The sequence below is a fragment of the Aulonocara stuartgranti genome (genome assembly GCF_965226115.1).
Source record: "Aulonocara stuartgranti genome assembly, chromosome: 3".
Classification (NCBI taxonomy): Eukaryota; Metazoa; Chordata; class Actinopteri; order Cichliformes; family Cichlidae; genus Aulonocara; species Aulonocara stuartgranti.
In genome coordinates this window covers 70,559,302-70,574,253 of record NC_138941.1, presented here as the reverse complement: position 1 = coordinate 70,574,253, position 14,952 = coordinate 70,559,302, and the positions used below count along the sequence as shown (strand labels likewise).

The window sequence follows — 14,952 nt, the reverse complement described above, 5'->3', positions numbered from 1 at the left end:
CATCTTCGCTCTAGAGTGGGAGAGAGCTGACCTGAAGTCAGGAAAGGCGACCAGCATCCATCTTTTAAGAACCGGGTGGATCTGCAGGACAAAGAGATGAAGGATGGAGACGTGTCTTTGATTCTGAAGGATGTGACGATTTATGATGCTGGAACATACGAGTGTCGTTTCCTCATGGTAGAAGCACGCTCATTCAAACACAGCTTCATCAAACTGGTTGTTGATCCTCCAGGTGAGTGAGTAGAGTTGAGTGTGTGTGATCAGAGGTGAAGCTGCTTCCTGGTTGCTGATGTGTGTTTGTTGTATGGATGAGCGGGATGTCAGAGGTAGACAGATGTTTCTCCAGCTGGTGAAAACGTACTTAGTGCAGACACAAAACGTCCATCAGCTTCAAAGTGTGTCAGAAAAATGTCCACATGGTGACTGATGGATGAGAGAGGTCCCATTGTTGTTGTTGTGCACAAATCATTGAACAACACAAACACTTAGAGCTGCTTTCAGTGCTGCCTGTTTTGTTACTGCACACATTTCTGATGGTCCTACAGTCCAACGTAGCAAACGTCTCCCTGAAGCCTCTTCTTAGAGACCAAAGGTTGGATCAGAGCGAGCAGCTGAAAGGACACATCTATGAATGCAGTCAGAGACTTTCTCACAACCTCACACTTCATCTGGTCACATTTACACTCAGGTTCTCTGTTAGTCACTGAGATTACAGACTCGCACATTTAAAATAATCTGAATGTTGGATCAGATGAAGTTAATATTTTTTATTTCTTGAACATATGTTTAATTAGCATGTTGCTAAAGCTTTAAGTAATGCACTGGTGACCTGGTGTATGTTAACAGGTCAATTAATCAAATCCAGAATAACTCAAATGTAAGCTAAACAGCATAAATATTAAACATAAACAACATCATATTTCCCCCATGGCACAGTCCACTCAGCACTTCCTGGAGTTTCTCATTTGATCGTTCATTGACACTCATGACTTACAGAGACTCTGATCATCAAACACAGGAATAAAACAAGCAGTGAGCACAACAAAGGATTATTAAAGAAGGAATATTAACTCTATTCTAACTCTAGTAACTCTACACCAGGAAACCACCAAATCTTCTGCAAACGTGATTTTAACCAGTCAAAATGTTTTTGGATATTTATTCAGTGTAGAAACCTAAAAAGTCAGTTTTTTTTAGATGTTTGGTTGTTTTGAACAATTATATCAAACTGTAAGTATGATGTTTGGTATATAGTATTATATATTGCATGGTATTGATATATTGCACTGTTTGAAGTGCTTCGTATATAAAAGTAGTAAACTGTGTACACAGTGTTTGGTGTGACAGAGCTGTTGTCACTGAATCACAGGTTCAGATGTTTCAGCCTCATAATAAACAAACACGTTTTCAGAGACTCGAGGATTTGACCTTCCAAAAGTCTCAGACATGTTTTAATGAGCTCTCACAGTCTGCAGCCAAACAGGTCAAATTATAAAGAACAGCTGGATCAACCCAACATGACCTCTGACCCCGAAGCAGCTGTTAGACCTGTGTATTTGAAAAAAATTATGATTTTTTTTTATGGTGAAAGCAAGATTCCAGACTGCAGTTTTGGTCAGATCATGTTTTTAAATAAAAAGCAGAAAAATCAACATTAACATTTTCTCACTTTATAAATGTTATGAATGATTTTTTCATCTAATCTCCTGAACTAGAAGAGGACACCTCACAGCTGTTTCTCACCTGCAGGTCAGCCAGGAGGACACAGAGATGAACTGTGAGTCGGACGATCTGAGGACAGACAGAAAGTCTCCTGAACATCCAGCAGTCGACTCTGATGATCATCATGTTCAGACTCGGACCAACAGTGTGTGTCTGTGCTGTCAGTGACTCTGAACTACAGTTTATTCATCTTGTTCATGAGATTTACTGACACAAAGTCAAACTGTGTTACAAACACACATGAATTTCTGATCTCAGAGTCAGTGAGTGTTGGAGCTTCAGGTTAGACAAATTAACTATTTTATGTTGGTGTGATTGTTTATTAGCTTCATGTGACTTTTTCTTCTTTAAGTACAGCCCACTGGAAAACACTTTGTATAAAAATCATCTCTTTGGCTGACATTGTTTTTAGTTTGTAAACCAATCTTACCCAGTTTAACAGATTGTACAAACTGTTAACGTCTCTCTCTGATCCTGCACTGAGAAGTTTGACAACCTCTTCAACTTTTCTTTAACATGACACACTGTTCAGCTCAGATTTAACCTGCTTTGACCTTTGACACCAGCAAAACATCCTGAACAACTTTGCTGGGTTGAGACCTGATTACTTTTCATAAACAGACCCATAAGACTCAAAAATATGAAACATATTTTCACATTTATACTGTTGTATAGATGATGCAAACCTTTGTACACTGATGCTCTTTTGGGTGAAGTTTGACTCATTTGTTTAGATGGATTTTCAGATCCACCAGTTTGGCTCAAGTTAGAAACATTGTGATTTTAGGGAAAATTGCCACTCATAACGTATAAATATAGACGTCATGTTTGTGTGGATTTGTAATGAGACAGCAGTGTCGGAGGTCACAGTCATCCTGTTGCCCACAGAAACAGACTGTGAATTAGTAAAGTAACACATGGAGCGCATGAGGAACAAAGGTCATACATGTATCTCCTGAAGTGGATTCTGGGTCTCTGACTTCCTCCCACAGTCCAAAGACATCAACGGGTGTTTTTTATTTATCCGTGTATGCTGTGTGTTAATGTGTGGTTCCTACAGAACTTAATGGTCAGTAACACTAACATGTAAACATGAGTACATCACATCAGCACATGAAAGAACAACAGTGTGGCATTAATATTACAGCAGTGAGGACAGTGTGATGAACTGATGCTCTGATCTCTGGTCTGACCAAAGCTTTAACTCCAAACATCTCTCCACTGTTAGAGCTTCTGCACTGTTTCAGGTTCAAATCATGGTTCATACTTTCATGGCCTGATGGTGTGACGCCTCCACCTACATCACTGAACTGCTCCACTTCTGTACTCTTCTCTCTGTGGCCTTCTTGAAACATCCTCTTGGTGTTTGTGGGGTTTTTCTCAGTTCATGTGTGCCTTATAAGAGTTTGTTTTTTAAAGACAATGACAATCAGTGAATTCCTTCTGTGATTGAATGAAATATGAGCACTATGTAAGTGTGTAAGTGTTAATAAAGATTTACATGTACCTGTTGAATTCTCTTTTCATTGTTTTTGTCCCTCCAATAACAGACAAACCTCTGTTTCTGAAGTGCCTTAGAGCAACGTCTTCCTCTGTAACTGAATGCTGTGGGTAAACATGTCTTTACTTCTGTGCCTGAAAACAACATCTCCCTGTAGAAAGTGAAGGCTGAGCTCACTCAGATCACTCAGTCAGATCAACTGAGCTTAGAAATAAACTGATTTGTTGATTTTACAATGCTGTGATTGCAGCTATTCCACAACTCTCTCTGTTAATGGTACACATGGCCACTGATTAAATGGTCATTGATCAATCATCATTATTCTTTCGGATAGCGATTGAGATTGCGGATAGAAGTGGCAGAAATGGGCTTCCTCCAAAGAGTGGTTGGCCTCTGCCTTAGAGATACGGTGAGCAGTTTGGCTATTGGAGGGGCTCAGGGTAGAGCTGCTGCTCCTTCACATCGAAAGAAACCAGTTGAGGTGGTTTGGGCATCTGACGAGGATGCCTCCTGGGTGAATTGTTCCATGCATGTCCCACAAGAAGGAATCGAATGGAACTGAAGAAATCACTTGGAAGAGTGACAAAGCATTTCTCCAATTGAATGCGTCCAGATAAACAGAATCAACCTTTTGTGACACTTTTATAATGTTCAACACGATTACTAACAGATAACACACCCAGTGTACTAAACTCACTGTGTGCAGGACTTTGTTTGGTGTTTACATAAACGGTAAATGGTCTGAATTTCTATAGCGCTTTACTAGTCCCTATGGACCCCAAAGCACTTTACACTATATTCAGTCATCCACCCATTCACACACTGGTGATGGCAAGGCAGACATACATTGTAGCCACAGCGGCCCTGGGGCGCACTGACAGAGGCAAAATGAAAACAAACTACAAACTGCTGAGCTGTTGAACAGCTGATCCAGCCTTTAGTCTGAGCTGCAGTCAGTCACACAAACAGACTGAACAGGGTGTGTTCTGTGCAGCACCTGCATGTAAAACAGAAGCAAAGCTGTTCCTGTGAAATGAAAGTGAAAGCCTCTCTGAGCGTCTCCCTGTAGAAAATGGAGGCTGAGCTCAGTCAGATCACTCAGCCTGCAGACAAATGGAGGCGTGTTTGAGACGTGCAGATAAACACTCAGCTTTGTGTCGTCCTCTAAGGGCTCAGGGCCGTCCTGTTGTCATATTATCACATGCATGACAACATGCGTCTCAGTCCTCAGAGTCCTCTGCACAGTGCTCAGGGATTTTCCTCATCTTTCATATTGTGTGCCTGTTTGAATTCAAGCATCATCGTCTACAACTGGACACCCAGCTCTATCTGTCCATGAAGCCAGATAACACACACCATTTAGTTAAACTGCAGGAATGTCTTAAAGACATAAAGACCTGGATGATAACTTTCTGCTTCTTAATTCAGATCAAACTGAGGTTATTGTAATCGGCCCTGAAAATCTTAGAAATATGGTATCTAACCAGATTCTTACTCTGGATGGCATTACCTTGGCCTCCAGTAACACTGTGAGGAACCTTGGAGTCATTTTTGACCAGGACATGTCCTTCAATGCACATATTAAACAAATATGTAAGACTGCTTTCTTCCATTTGCGCAACATCTCTAAAGTTAGAAATATCCTGTCTCAGAGTGACGCTGAAAAACTAGTTCATGCATTTATTACTTCCAGGCTGGACTACTGTAATTCATTATTATCAGGATGTCCAAAAAAACTCACTGAAAAGCCTTCAGCTAATCCAAAATGCTGCAGCAAGAGTCCTGACAGGGACTAGAAAGAGAGAGCAGATTTCTCCTGTTTTGGCTTCCCTTCATTGGCTTCCTGTTAAATCCAGAATTGAATTCAAAATGCTGCTCCTCACATACAAGGTCTTAAATAATCAGGCCCCATCTTATCTTAATGACCTTGTGGTACCATATCACCCTATTAGAGCACTTCGCTCTCGCTCTGCAGGCCTACTTGTTGTTCCTAGAGTATTTAAAAGTAGAATGGGAGGGAGAGCCTTCAGTTTTCAGGCCCCTCTTCTGTGGAACCAGCTTCCAGTTTGGATTCAGGAGACAGACACTATCTCTACTTTTAAGATTAGGCTTAAAACTTTCCTTTTTGCTAAAGCATATAGTTAGGGCTGGACCAGGTGACCCTGAATCCTCCCTTAGTTATGCTGCAATAGACGTAGGCTGCCGGGCAATGTTCCCTCTAATTGTTCATGTGTCTGAGCGAGTCGCAATATGGCGCCCCCCAGTGGCTGCAGCCAGACTCTTGGGGCCCCTTTTGGTCTCTGCAGGCATAATTAATCAATCACATGGATCATTTCTCAGAAAGGCTCAACAAGTACACGTAATTTTTAATGGAACTATTTTATTTGTAAATTCTATTTATTTTTTTAATGAATACATTCTCTTCTGACCATAGTTGTTTTATTGCCTAATGAGATTTGACTAATCAATATAATAGTCCACTCTTGTGCGCTCTATCCTCGATGAGGACATGACCCTCACTGTCCAATCAAATTCTTACCTCCCATTAAAGGTTTGTGATTGGACAGTAAATTTATAAAAGGTCATGTCAGCACATAGTGTCCATAGTAGTAATGGTAAATTTGATTCTTTTTACTGAATCGAGTTTTAATGAGTCACTCACCAAAGTGAATCAGTTTTGTTGACTCATTTGATTCACTGAGTCGGTCGACCAGAGAGTGCAAAAAATGTACATTTTCACTCAAACTTAATTTGTTTCTCTTTTCATGTAAATCCTACTGCTAAGATGAATGATTCTAAAAGAAAACAACTATTTTACAGAGCAAAAAAGAGCAAAACATTTCTAAAATTAAGCAATTTTCTATCAAAATTGCTTAATAAACATTTATTTTATTTTATTTTAATATATTTTTATTTTTTATTTTATTAGTATTTTCCTTAAATGTGTTAAATATATATTTTCTCATCTAAATGTCCACTGAGCTGTGAGCCAGTAATGCACCTTAACATTGGTTGCCAACCAAGAAGAAGAAGAAGCTGTGAGCCAGGAGGGAGGGGGTGAGTGAGTCCTGAGTGATTTGCTTATGCTTACAAATCAGCACAGGAGGGAGGGGGTGAGTAGCTCAAATGTGCTGTTAGCATGTTAGCAGAGCGATGCTACTGTGAACCGAGGAGCTATTTTCTTGATGTGAGCTTCTACTCAGGGTTTTTTCTTCCAGTTCAGAGCAGAAATTTTTTGTTACGATACTGGATGTTGTGTTTTTCTCCACAATTTTAATTATAAGCTAGATACATTGTTGCTAACAGCAACAGGGATGAGTCAGTGAGTCAGTTGGGCTTGTGAATCATGATTCACGAGTCAGTAAAGTGATTCTCGAGTATTGAACGATTCGTTCATGATTTGCGCATCACTAGTCCATAGTTATAAATCCCACCACTCAGTATTATTAACACATTCTCTCCATGACCCCAGTAAGCTACTGAAGGCTAACCCAGGCAAATATCCCAGAATGCATTTCGTCGAAAACGTAAGAGGCAGTTTCGGAGGGATGCACAGTTTAAAATATTCTTTCTGAATGTAGCTGTGTAAACTTCAAATATCTACTCGATTTATCAAGACATCACAGATTTGCAAAAGTGCTCTAACGTTTTCCGAGATGTGGGACAGTCCACAGTGGGTTGAGAGTGTGGATCTGTGACCTGCGTGAGAATCAGCTTCCTAACATTTGTCTGGAAGAAACACACAGACAGGAAGCAGCAACAAGTGTGAACATTTCACAGATCATGTGTAATCGGTTATTATCAGGATGTCTTAAAAACTCCCATAAAACCTTCAGCTGATGCAAAATGCTGCAGTCGACTCCTGACAGGGACTAGAAGGACAGAGCAGCTTCCTCCTATTCTGGCCTCTCCTCATTGGCTTCCTGTTAAATCCACAATTTAAAATCCTGCTCCTCACATAGAAGAACTTTAATCAGGCCTATCTTATTTCATTGACCTTAGAGTACCATATGTCCAAATCATGGTTCAACAGCAGCTAGGTGGATGTCAGCAGCTTACATGGTGGAGATAAATCCAGGGTTTGAGATTGTTTACAACTTAAACTCAGAGCCTTTTAACACAATTACTGACAAATAATGCACTCAGAGTACTAAACACACTGTGTACAGGACTTTGATTGGTGTTTGCAGAGATGAAAATGATGCAGCCTGCTGACCAGTTGAATCAGCTGATCCAGCCTCTTATCTGAGCTGCAGTCAGTCACACAAACAGACTGAACAGGGTGTGTTCTGTGCAGCACCTGCATGTAAAACAGAAGCAAAGCTGTTCCTGTGAAATGAAACTGAAAGCCTGTCTGAGCGTCTCCCTGTAGAAAATGGAGGCTGAGCTCAGTCAGATCACTCAGCCTGCAGACAAATGGAGGCGTGTTTGAGACGTGCAGATAAACAGTCACAGCTTAGTGTCGGCCTCTGAGGGCTCAGGGCCGTCCTGTTGTCATGTTATCAAGTGCATGACGGCTCTCTGCACACACTTTGAGTCCTTATGCACATTTTCACGAGTCCTCATCTCTGTGGACCTGAGGGATTACCCACAGTTCATAGTGTTGTGATTAGGGATGGGTATCGTTTAGGTTTTATCCGATACCGGTGCCAAATCGGTACTTTTGAAACGGTGCCGGTGCTCAAACGGTGCTCAAACCGGTGCTTAAAGAATGGAGAACACAAAATTGGTCCAAAAACCTCTCATGTTCAGCTGGTTTTATGTAAAAAGATAACAATGTTAGCCTTTTCTGCAGCTATGGGGCATATATGGTATCACTCTTGGCTGGAAGCAGTGCTTAACCAATGGAAAAAATACAAACTTTGTCCAAAAACCTCTCATGTTCAGCTGTTTCCCTCTTTTTCTTTGGTCATTTTAGCCTTTTTGTCCAGGGTGAAGGGAGTATCTGCCATCAAACAAGAAGACAGCCGCATGTAGCTATGATGATGTTTGCTAGTTCACCTTACATGCATTAATGTAATAACGTGGTTAGCCTACTCAACGTAAATTACACGCGAACAACATTAAGCTACTCACGCAGAGAAGAACGGCTGCTGCTGCCATCAAATACGGTGCATTTCTCGGCTTTAAAAAAAAAAAAAAACGCTATGCGTCGCCAGGTGTTTCATCGGATTTGAGGTGTTACCTCCTTTGCACAGTATCAGCTTAAAGCACTTGTTGCTGCTGAGTTTGCATATTTTGCTATGAAGTACAGCCAGACTTTTGACCGCTTCACCTTGGACATTTTTAATCTGTAGCTCTGCTCTAACAGAACGTACGTACCTGGACCCGCCTACTATCCTCGGAAACGTAAAATGATTGGCTAGGAGTGTATCACAGCTCAGGAAAAAAAAGCACCGAAATAAAGCACCGAAATGTGCGCTGCTTTTTGGTCTGGTTACTACCGTTTATGTCAGAACTGGTGCCATCATGGCACCGGACACCGGTACCCATCCCTAGTTGTGATGGTGAAAGCATTAAGAACAAGGATGGAAAATAAATAAATAAATAACCAAACTGAAGGTTCAGAGGAATGTAGCTCATCACAAATGCTTCATGATGAAGTTTTCACAATGATGAATAATTTGATTATTTTACAGTTCCTTCCTGTAAAGTTAGAGCCTGAAAACAGACAAAATCAATCAGTAAATGTCAGATCACACGACGAGGTCTGAGGGACCACGACAGTTAGCATCACAGCAGAGGTGACAAAGTGCTTTCTGTGGCCTGTTTATCTTCAGTTCTTTGAATTTAATTAGACATTAATTTCATTAATTAGAATTAATTTCAGTACATTAAACATTAGCAGAAGGATGGAGAGCGTGCTATATGTATTTCTTGCACTTGCACAAACACAAACAGCAGCTCTTCTTGTTTTTGCCACTCAATCTAGAAGAGAATTTAGATCAAGAAATTTCCACGATCATTATGATTTGATTTGATTTTATAGGAAATGCAGTTTGACGTGTTTCCAATACTGAGGATGAGGATACACTATAAAAAATTTAAAGCTACTGTTAGTTTTCCTGTCTTGTAAAAAGTAAAGTTTTTGTTCATGCACAGAAAATGAATATTTTTCAGATTTCAATGGACTTTCTGTCATTTTTGTTTTGTTTTGTTGGGGTTAAAACGATGCCACCTTAAAATGAAACTGAAAAATAAATATTGACATTAAGACAAGAAAAAAGTTTTCACACTTACATCTTTTTTTTTCTTTTTTGCTTACAGTTTTTTTTTTCAGTTTCAGTTTGCTGGCACTGTTTTGGCGTCTGGGGGCACGATTGTTAATAACAAACACACAAATATTACATCTTTTGAATCTGTGATGACATGTGACAATATGATGAAGTTCACATGATGTAGCTTCTCTGCCAACAACACAAATGAAAGAATAAATAATTTAAACCAAAGTAAGAGTTTATTGTTCAAATACAGAGACACTCTCACACTGACCTTTGTTGTTTGTTCTCTGTCCTTCATACAAACATTTGGGGCTTACAGACTCTGTGAACACTGAGTTTTCAGGCTTTTCTAATGCTGTGTGAGCAGCAGGAAAATACAATCAGAGCATAAACACACATACATACAAGGTCAAAGACGAGTAGCTACACTTTTTAAACGCAATAACTGATCACTGATGTGAAGTCAGCGAGTACCGAGGTGAACTTTTCTTATCTTTGAGATCTATTGAAACAACTACATTAAATCATACTGCTGAGTGACAACAATAGCGTTATCTAAGGTTAGAGGGTTACCTAGGCAACCAGGGATGTGCATAACCATCTGTCAGCTACAAATTGATGCATGAACGATGGGATGAGTTCATACTTGGATGTAATTTTAGTGAAACAGCTGATCGAGGATTAGTGTTGTTGAGGTTTTGTGGTCCACAGCTCACACTCACATAATGAGGTCATATTTGATCTTATAAACAAAAACACTGATCCCAGGTCTGTAACACTGTTCATGGATACTGAGGGTAAACAACACACACAGCTCACAAAGATAAAGAGAAAACTGAAACCAGATCTTGATGATTGAAAGATTCAGGTGTGAAAAACTTCATAAATATGTAATCTGAGCTCAAAATGATGTAACTACAGTCAGTGGAAACAAAACCATCAAAGTGAAAAATGTTCAAGTGTTGATTTCATTTGTTTGAAGAGTTAAAAGTAGGCGTGCACAACAAAATGTCTCAGTGAGCTGTGTCACACTCAAAGTCAGAGCTTTCTGTGTCAGAAAGAGGCTAAATCACCATGGTAACTGATGGTGAAAGATCACCTGGTCAGGAGCATTTCATGTTCAGAGTTTTGTTTTTAAATCAGCTGTTAGAGCCACGTTTTCACTGTGATGTCGATTCTCTGCTGGAGGAAATGTTTCATATGTGCAGCTTGTTAAACTGTAACTTGCTGAAGCCACTGAGTGAAGCTAAACTGCACATCACACTGTTCCAATGTACCTGTATTCATGTAGTGGAGACATTAGTGAAGTTATCAGTGAGTAACGTCTCTGATTGGACTGGGTGGCGCTCACAGGGACCATTTTGTGTAGAAGAAAAGTCACATGATACATGAAACGCTCCTTTTCATCTGAGCGTGCTCAGAGCCTGAAGCAGAGAAAGGTGATAATCACCACGGTGATACCTGCTGTCTCGGACTGCAGTTTCAGGTTTAGTTGAGCCAGCTAACACAAAGAAAGCCTGACTGTGTTGAAGTTGATTTGTAGTCACAGCCCTCTGGATGTTCCAGTTACTATGAAATGTAAAGACTGTTTTTAAAGATGAAACTCGTCCACTGAGATGAGCTGTCAGCAAAAACAGAAGCAGCCATTAAAGATAAAACTGAAATAAACCTACAGTGCTGTGGGCCTGCTGTCTGTGCTCAGTTCATCTGTTTCTGCAGGATTTTAAACACTGACAACACCCAGAACTCTGAACAGCAGCAGCAGACTCAAAGCTGGAAAAACCTCTGAGACATTTTAAACCTGCTGCACTTAAACAGGAGGCTGGTTTGTTTCCACTCTCTGCTGTTGTTTATGTTTTCTGTAGATCAAAAAACCAACAACAGCAACAAGAAGCAGAGCAGGAACTGACAGACCAACAATCAGTCCAACAGATCCATCCTCCTTCTCTTTGTCTTCATCCTTCTCTTGTCCTCCTGTCAGACCTGCAGGTGAGAAACAGGTGTGAGGTGTCAGCTGTCAGGTAGGTGATGAGTGAAGAACAGAACAGAATCCATTTGCTCTTCAAACTGCTGTCAGACATTATCTACTGCACTCTGATCACATCACTCAGACCAGCTGCTTTCTACAAAGTCTCATCAGCAACATCTTTAGAAACAAACATCAACAACCAGGAAGCAGCTTCACCTCTGATCACACACACACTCAACTCTACTCACTCACCTGGAGGAACAACATGAAGGTGGATGCTGCTGATGAACTTCCATGAGCGTGTTTCTTCCATGAAGACACGACACTCATATGTTCCACTATCAGCAGTGTTCACATCCTTCAGAATCAAAGACACGTCTCCATCCTTCATCTGTCTGTCCTGCAGATCCACCCGGTTCTTAAAAGATGGATGCTGGTTGTCTGGAACAAAGTGACCGTCCCGGAACACAAACACATATTCATCTCTCAGGTCAGCTCTGCTCCACTCTAAAATAATGATGTTGTTGTTTGCAGCTCGACATGTCAGAGTGACGTCCTGTCCAGACTCAGCTGTGATGGTTTTCTGGTCTGAAACAGGAAACAGCACAGAGCAGAGAGGTTAAAGGTCAAAGTACAATTGTTCACTTCTACAGCAGCCAATCAGAAACACACAATAAAAGATTGTCTTCTGTTATTAGATGATGATCTTTGATTGTGTTTCTTCTTGTGTCCCTTCAGGCGTCACCACAGCGAGTCTTCTCCTCCTCCTCACCTGATCCCGAGCATCTTCATCAGGGCTGATTTGTGACAGAAGGACAGCAGCAAGAGTGAAAGGGAAGGTTTGAAGATGGCAGTGAGCTGCTGTCATGTTTGCTTTGGAGACTCTGACACAAAGACAGGAGGCCGAGCTGAACATGTTCAGATTTTCATTGAGAGCAGAATGGACGAGATTATGAACGAGTTCATCAGAGGGAAGCTCAGGCTGAGACGTTTGGAGACAAAGTTCATGAGCAAAGACTGAGACGGATGAAAAACATCATCTGAAAAACAAATCTTTGGTTTTAGAATCTGTTAGTTTGATAAAATGTTGTTGATGGACGAGTTCATTGAGACTCTGGATGTCTGTCAGACTGAGTCACTGCTTTTTATTGTAACAGCTGTACTGATGCTCCTGAATCTGGCCTCTGACACAAACCTCCAAACAGTAAGAATGAAAAAAGAATAAAACTATTAAAACTCTTCAAGCAATAAATAATCAAACCTGAAAAAGAAGAAAATCATCTGGAAACTAAACTGAACTAAACACAAAAAGTCCAAATGGAATAAAAACTCAAACTATTGAGAAAAACTACAATAACTCTGTTCCACAGAACAACAACATGTGCTGATAATAAGTGAACATAATGTGTGAGAGAAAGCAGCCTCTCATTATAAGACACTGTGAGTCTCTGCATGCTGCCTTTATGGAGCTACAGCTGTTTGTATACACTGAACAAGAAGCTTTGTAGCTGCATCCTGACTCCTGACACTACAACACATCACACTGACACACACATTACACTTCTTTGTGTCTGTGCTGCAAACTGCACCAACACACAGACTCCACCCAGCTTTGTGTCGATCGCAACACTGAATGAGTAACAAACTACTTCTTAGAGAAATATAATCAGCATGTAAACCAGACTGAGACTCTTTATCTCAGAAATAAACTCAGTTTAGTTTCTATCAGTTAAATCTCACCTGCAGAGACGAACAGGACAAACATCAGCGTGGAGCAGAGCGACGCAGTTACAGCAGACATGTCCGTGTTCTCTGTTTCTGCTGATCTGACTCTTAGTTTGTTCTAAATGTTTGAGTCTGTTGGTGTTTTCACTGAATAACTGAACCTGAGTTTAAACCTGAACACATCAGATTAAATTTAAGGTTTAAATAAAGTTAAAGCTGCGGCTCAAACTCTTCCGTGTCTCGTGAGGACGTGGCGTTAGAGTGACGTTTGGTAGGTTGGACTGAGGATGCGCAGAAATAAGTGCGTCACAACAAACGAAGTAGAAAAGTTTTAGTGTTCAGTTGTTGAACGATCTCCACAGAACAAAATCAGAACCTCTCATGTGTCGTCATGTAGGAACAGTTTGTGTTTCAGTCTTTGAAGCAGAAGAACGTTTTGTTTCTGACGGCAGTTTGATTCTTGTTTCATCGTCACAAACAGAAAAACTGAAATAATATGAAAATAAGTCTCAGGGAAATATTTTTACTAAACAGCCAAAACTTCCTGTTTTATCTCAGAGTTAAATCTCACCTGCAGAGACGAACAGGACAAACATCAGCGTGGAGCAGAGTGACGCAGTTACAGCAGACATGTCCGTGTTCTCTGTTTCTGCTCATCTGACTCTTAGTTTGTCCTAAATGTCTGAGTCTGTTGGTATTTTCACTGAATAACTGAACCTGAGTTTAAACCTGAACACATCAGATTAAAGGTTTAAATAAATCTGAATGTCACTGAGGGTTAGAGCTGATCTGTTGTTCAGCTGCTCGTTTAAACTCAACACTTTGAAGATGCTTTGAAAGTCTGATATGTTCGACCAATATAATTTGAATTTTCTACCAATGATCTTTCAGGCTTTTCATGGTTAACATCCACTGAAAATGAAATTATATTTTAAATTTAGTTTCACTCGCTTTTGGAGTTTCTGTTCAAATATTTTTGTGGGTTGATGTTAACCAAACTTTAACCAAGAAAACTGAAACGTTTTACCTAAAAGACTGAAAATGATTTTAGAAAAAGGCAACAAACACTTACTGTTGTTCTTAACAGATCTGTTAAATCCTCAAACACTCTTCTGATCATCAGGATGGAAAAAAAATCCACATGAAGATAAAAACTGTGAGGCTGGTTTAATCGATCTGCTTTCTCTGTAGGTTCAAAAGAAACTACTTTAGGTGAGCTTTTTTTTTTTAAATGAGCGATTAAAAAAGAAAAAAAAATGCTAAAAATGTAAATCTGTGGCTGAACTGACCTCTGTGCCAAACAGCTGAACCAACTGACTCTTGTTTCACTCTGCTGTCCTGTTTAACAGGTAAAACAAGGTGTCACAGTTATAGGAAATGAACCCGTTTCCAATGCAACAGGTAGACGTGTAGAGACAAGCTGTCAGTGAATTGAAATGAACTTGTCCTAATGAATAAAAAGTCAAAAGTCAGTTGTGTTGGAGCCACAGAGAGCAAATCTCTGTTCTTTATGGAGAACCAGTGAGTCCTACTTCCTGTGTCTAGTTTTACTTCGTCTGTCTCGTCCTCTGTGATTGGCCCAGCTGTGCTCCCACATGTTATACTGTGTGTACATGTTGTCTTTGTCTTCTCTTACTCTTTGTTATTCTCCCTCACAGCTGCGTCCCATGAAGGTTATAGTTTCAGATGGTGATGAGTAGATGACACATGGAGTGTGTGGCACATTCACTTTGCTGTGTTGACACTGTGTGACACTGAAGGGCGATTGATTAATAATTGCCAACAACCTGGATAAAGAGTGTGAGACTAAACTT

General features: G+C 40.3%; 3 protein-coding genes across 2 annotated transcripts in view; 1 reads left to right on the top strand and 2 right to left on the bottom strand.

The window, feature by feature from the left end:
• Positions 1-14,952, bottom strand: part of LOC309693309 (hemicentin-2-like) — a 1,543,010-nt gene that overhangs the window by 363,235 nt on the left and 1,164,823 nt on the right.
• LOC309694118 (nuclear factor 7, brain-like) overlaps positions 1-14,952 on the top strand; it is an 84,237-nt gene that overhangs the window by 25,647 nt on the left and 43,638 nt on the right. The gene's annotated exons all lie outside the window — the stretch shown is intronic.
• Positions 9,661-13,858, bottom strand: LOC309695694 (butyrophilin-like protein 2). The gene is made up of 3 exons (XM_082516521.1): positions 13,710-13,858; positions 11,666-12,001; positions 9,661-11,427 (listed from the first exon to the last, which is right to left on the bottom strand). The coding sequence occupies exons 1-3, from the start codon at positions 13,768-13,770 to the stop codon at positions 11,255-11,257; spliced, it is 570 nt and encodes a 189-aa protein (XP_082372647.1). The 5' UTR covers positions 13,771-13,858; the 3' UTR covers positions 9,661-11,254.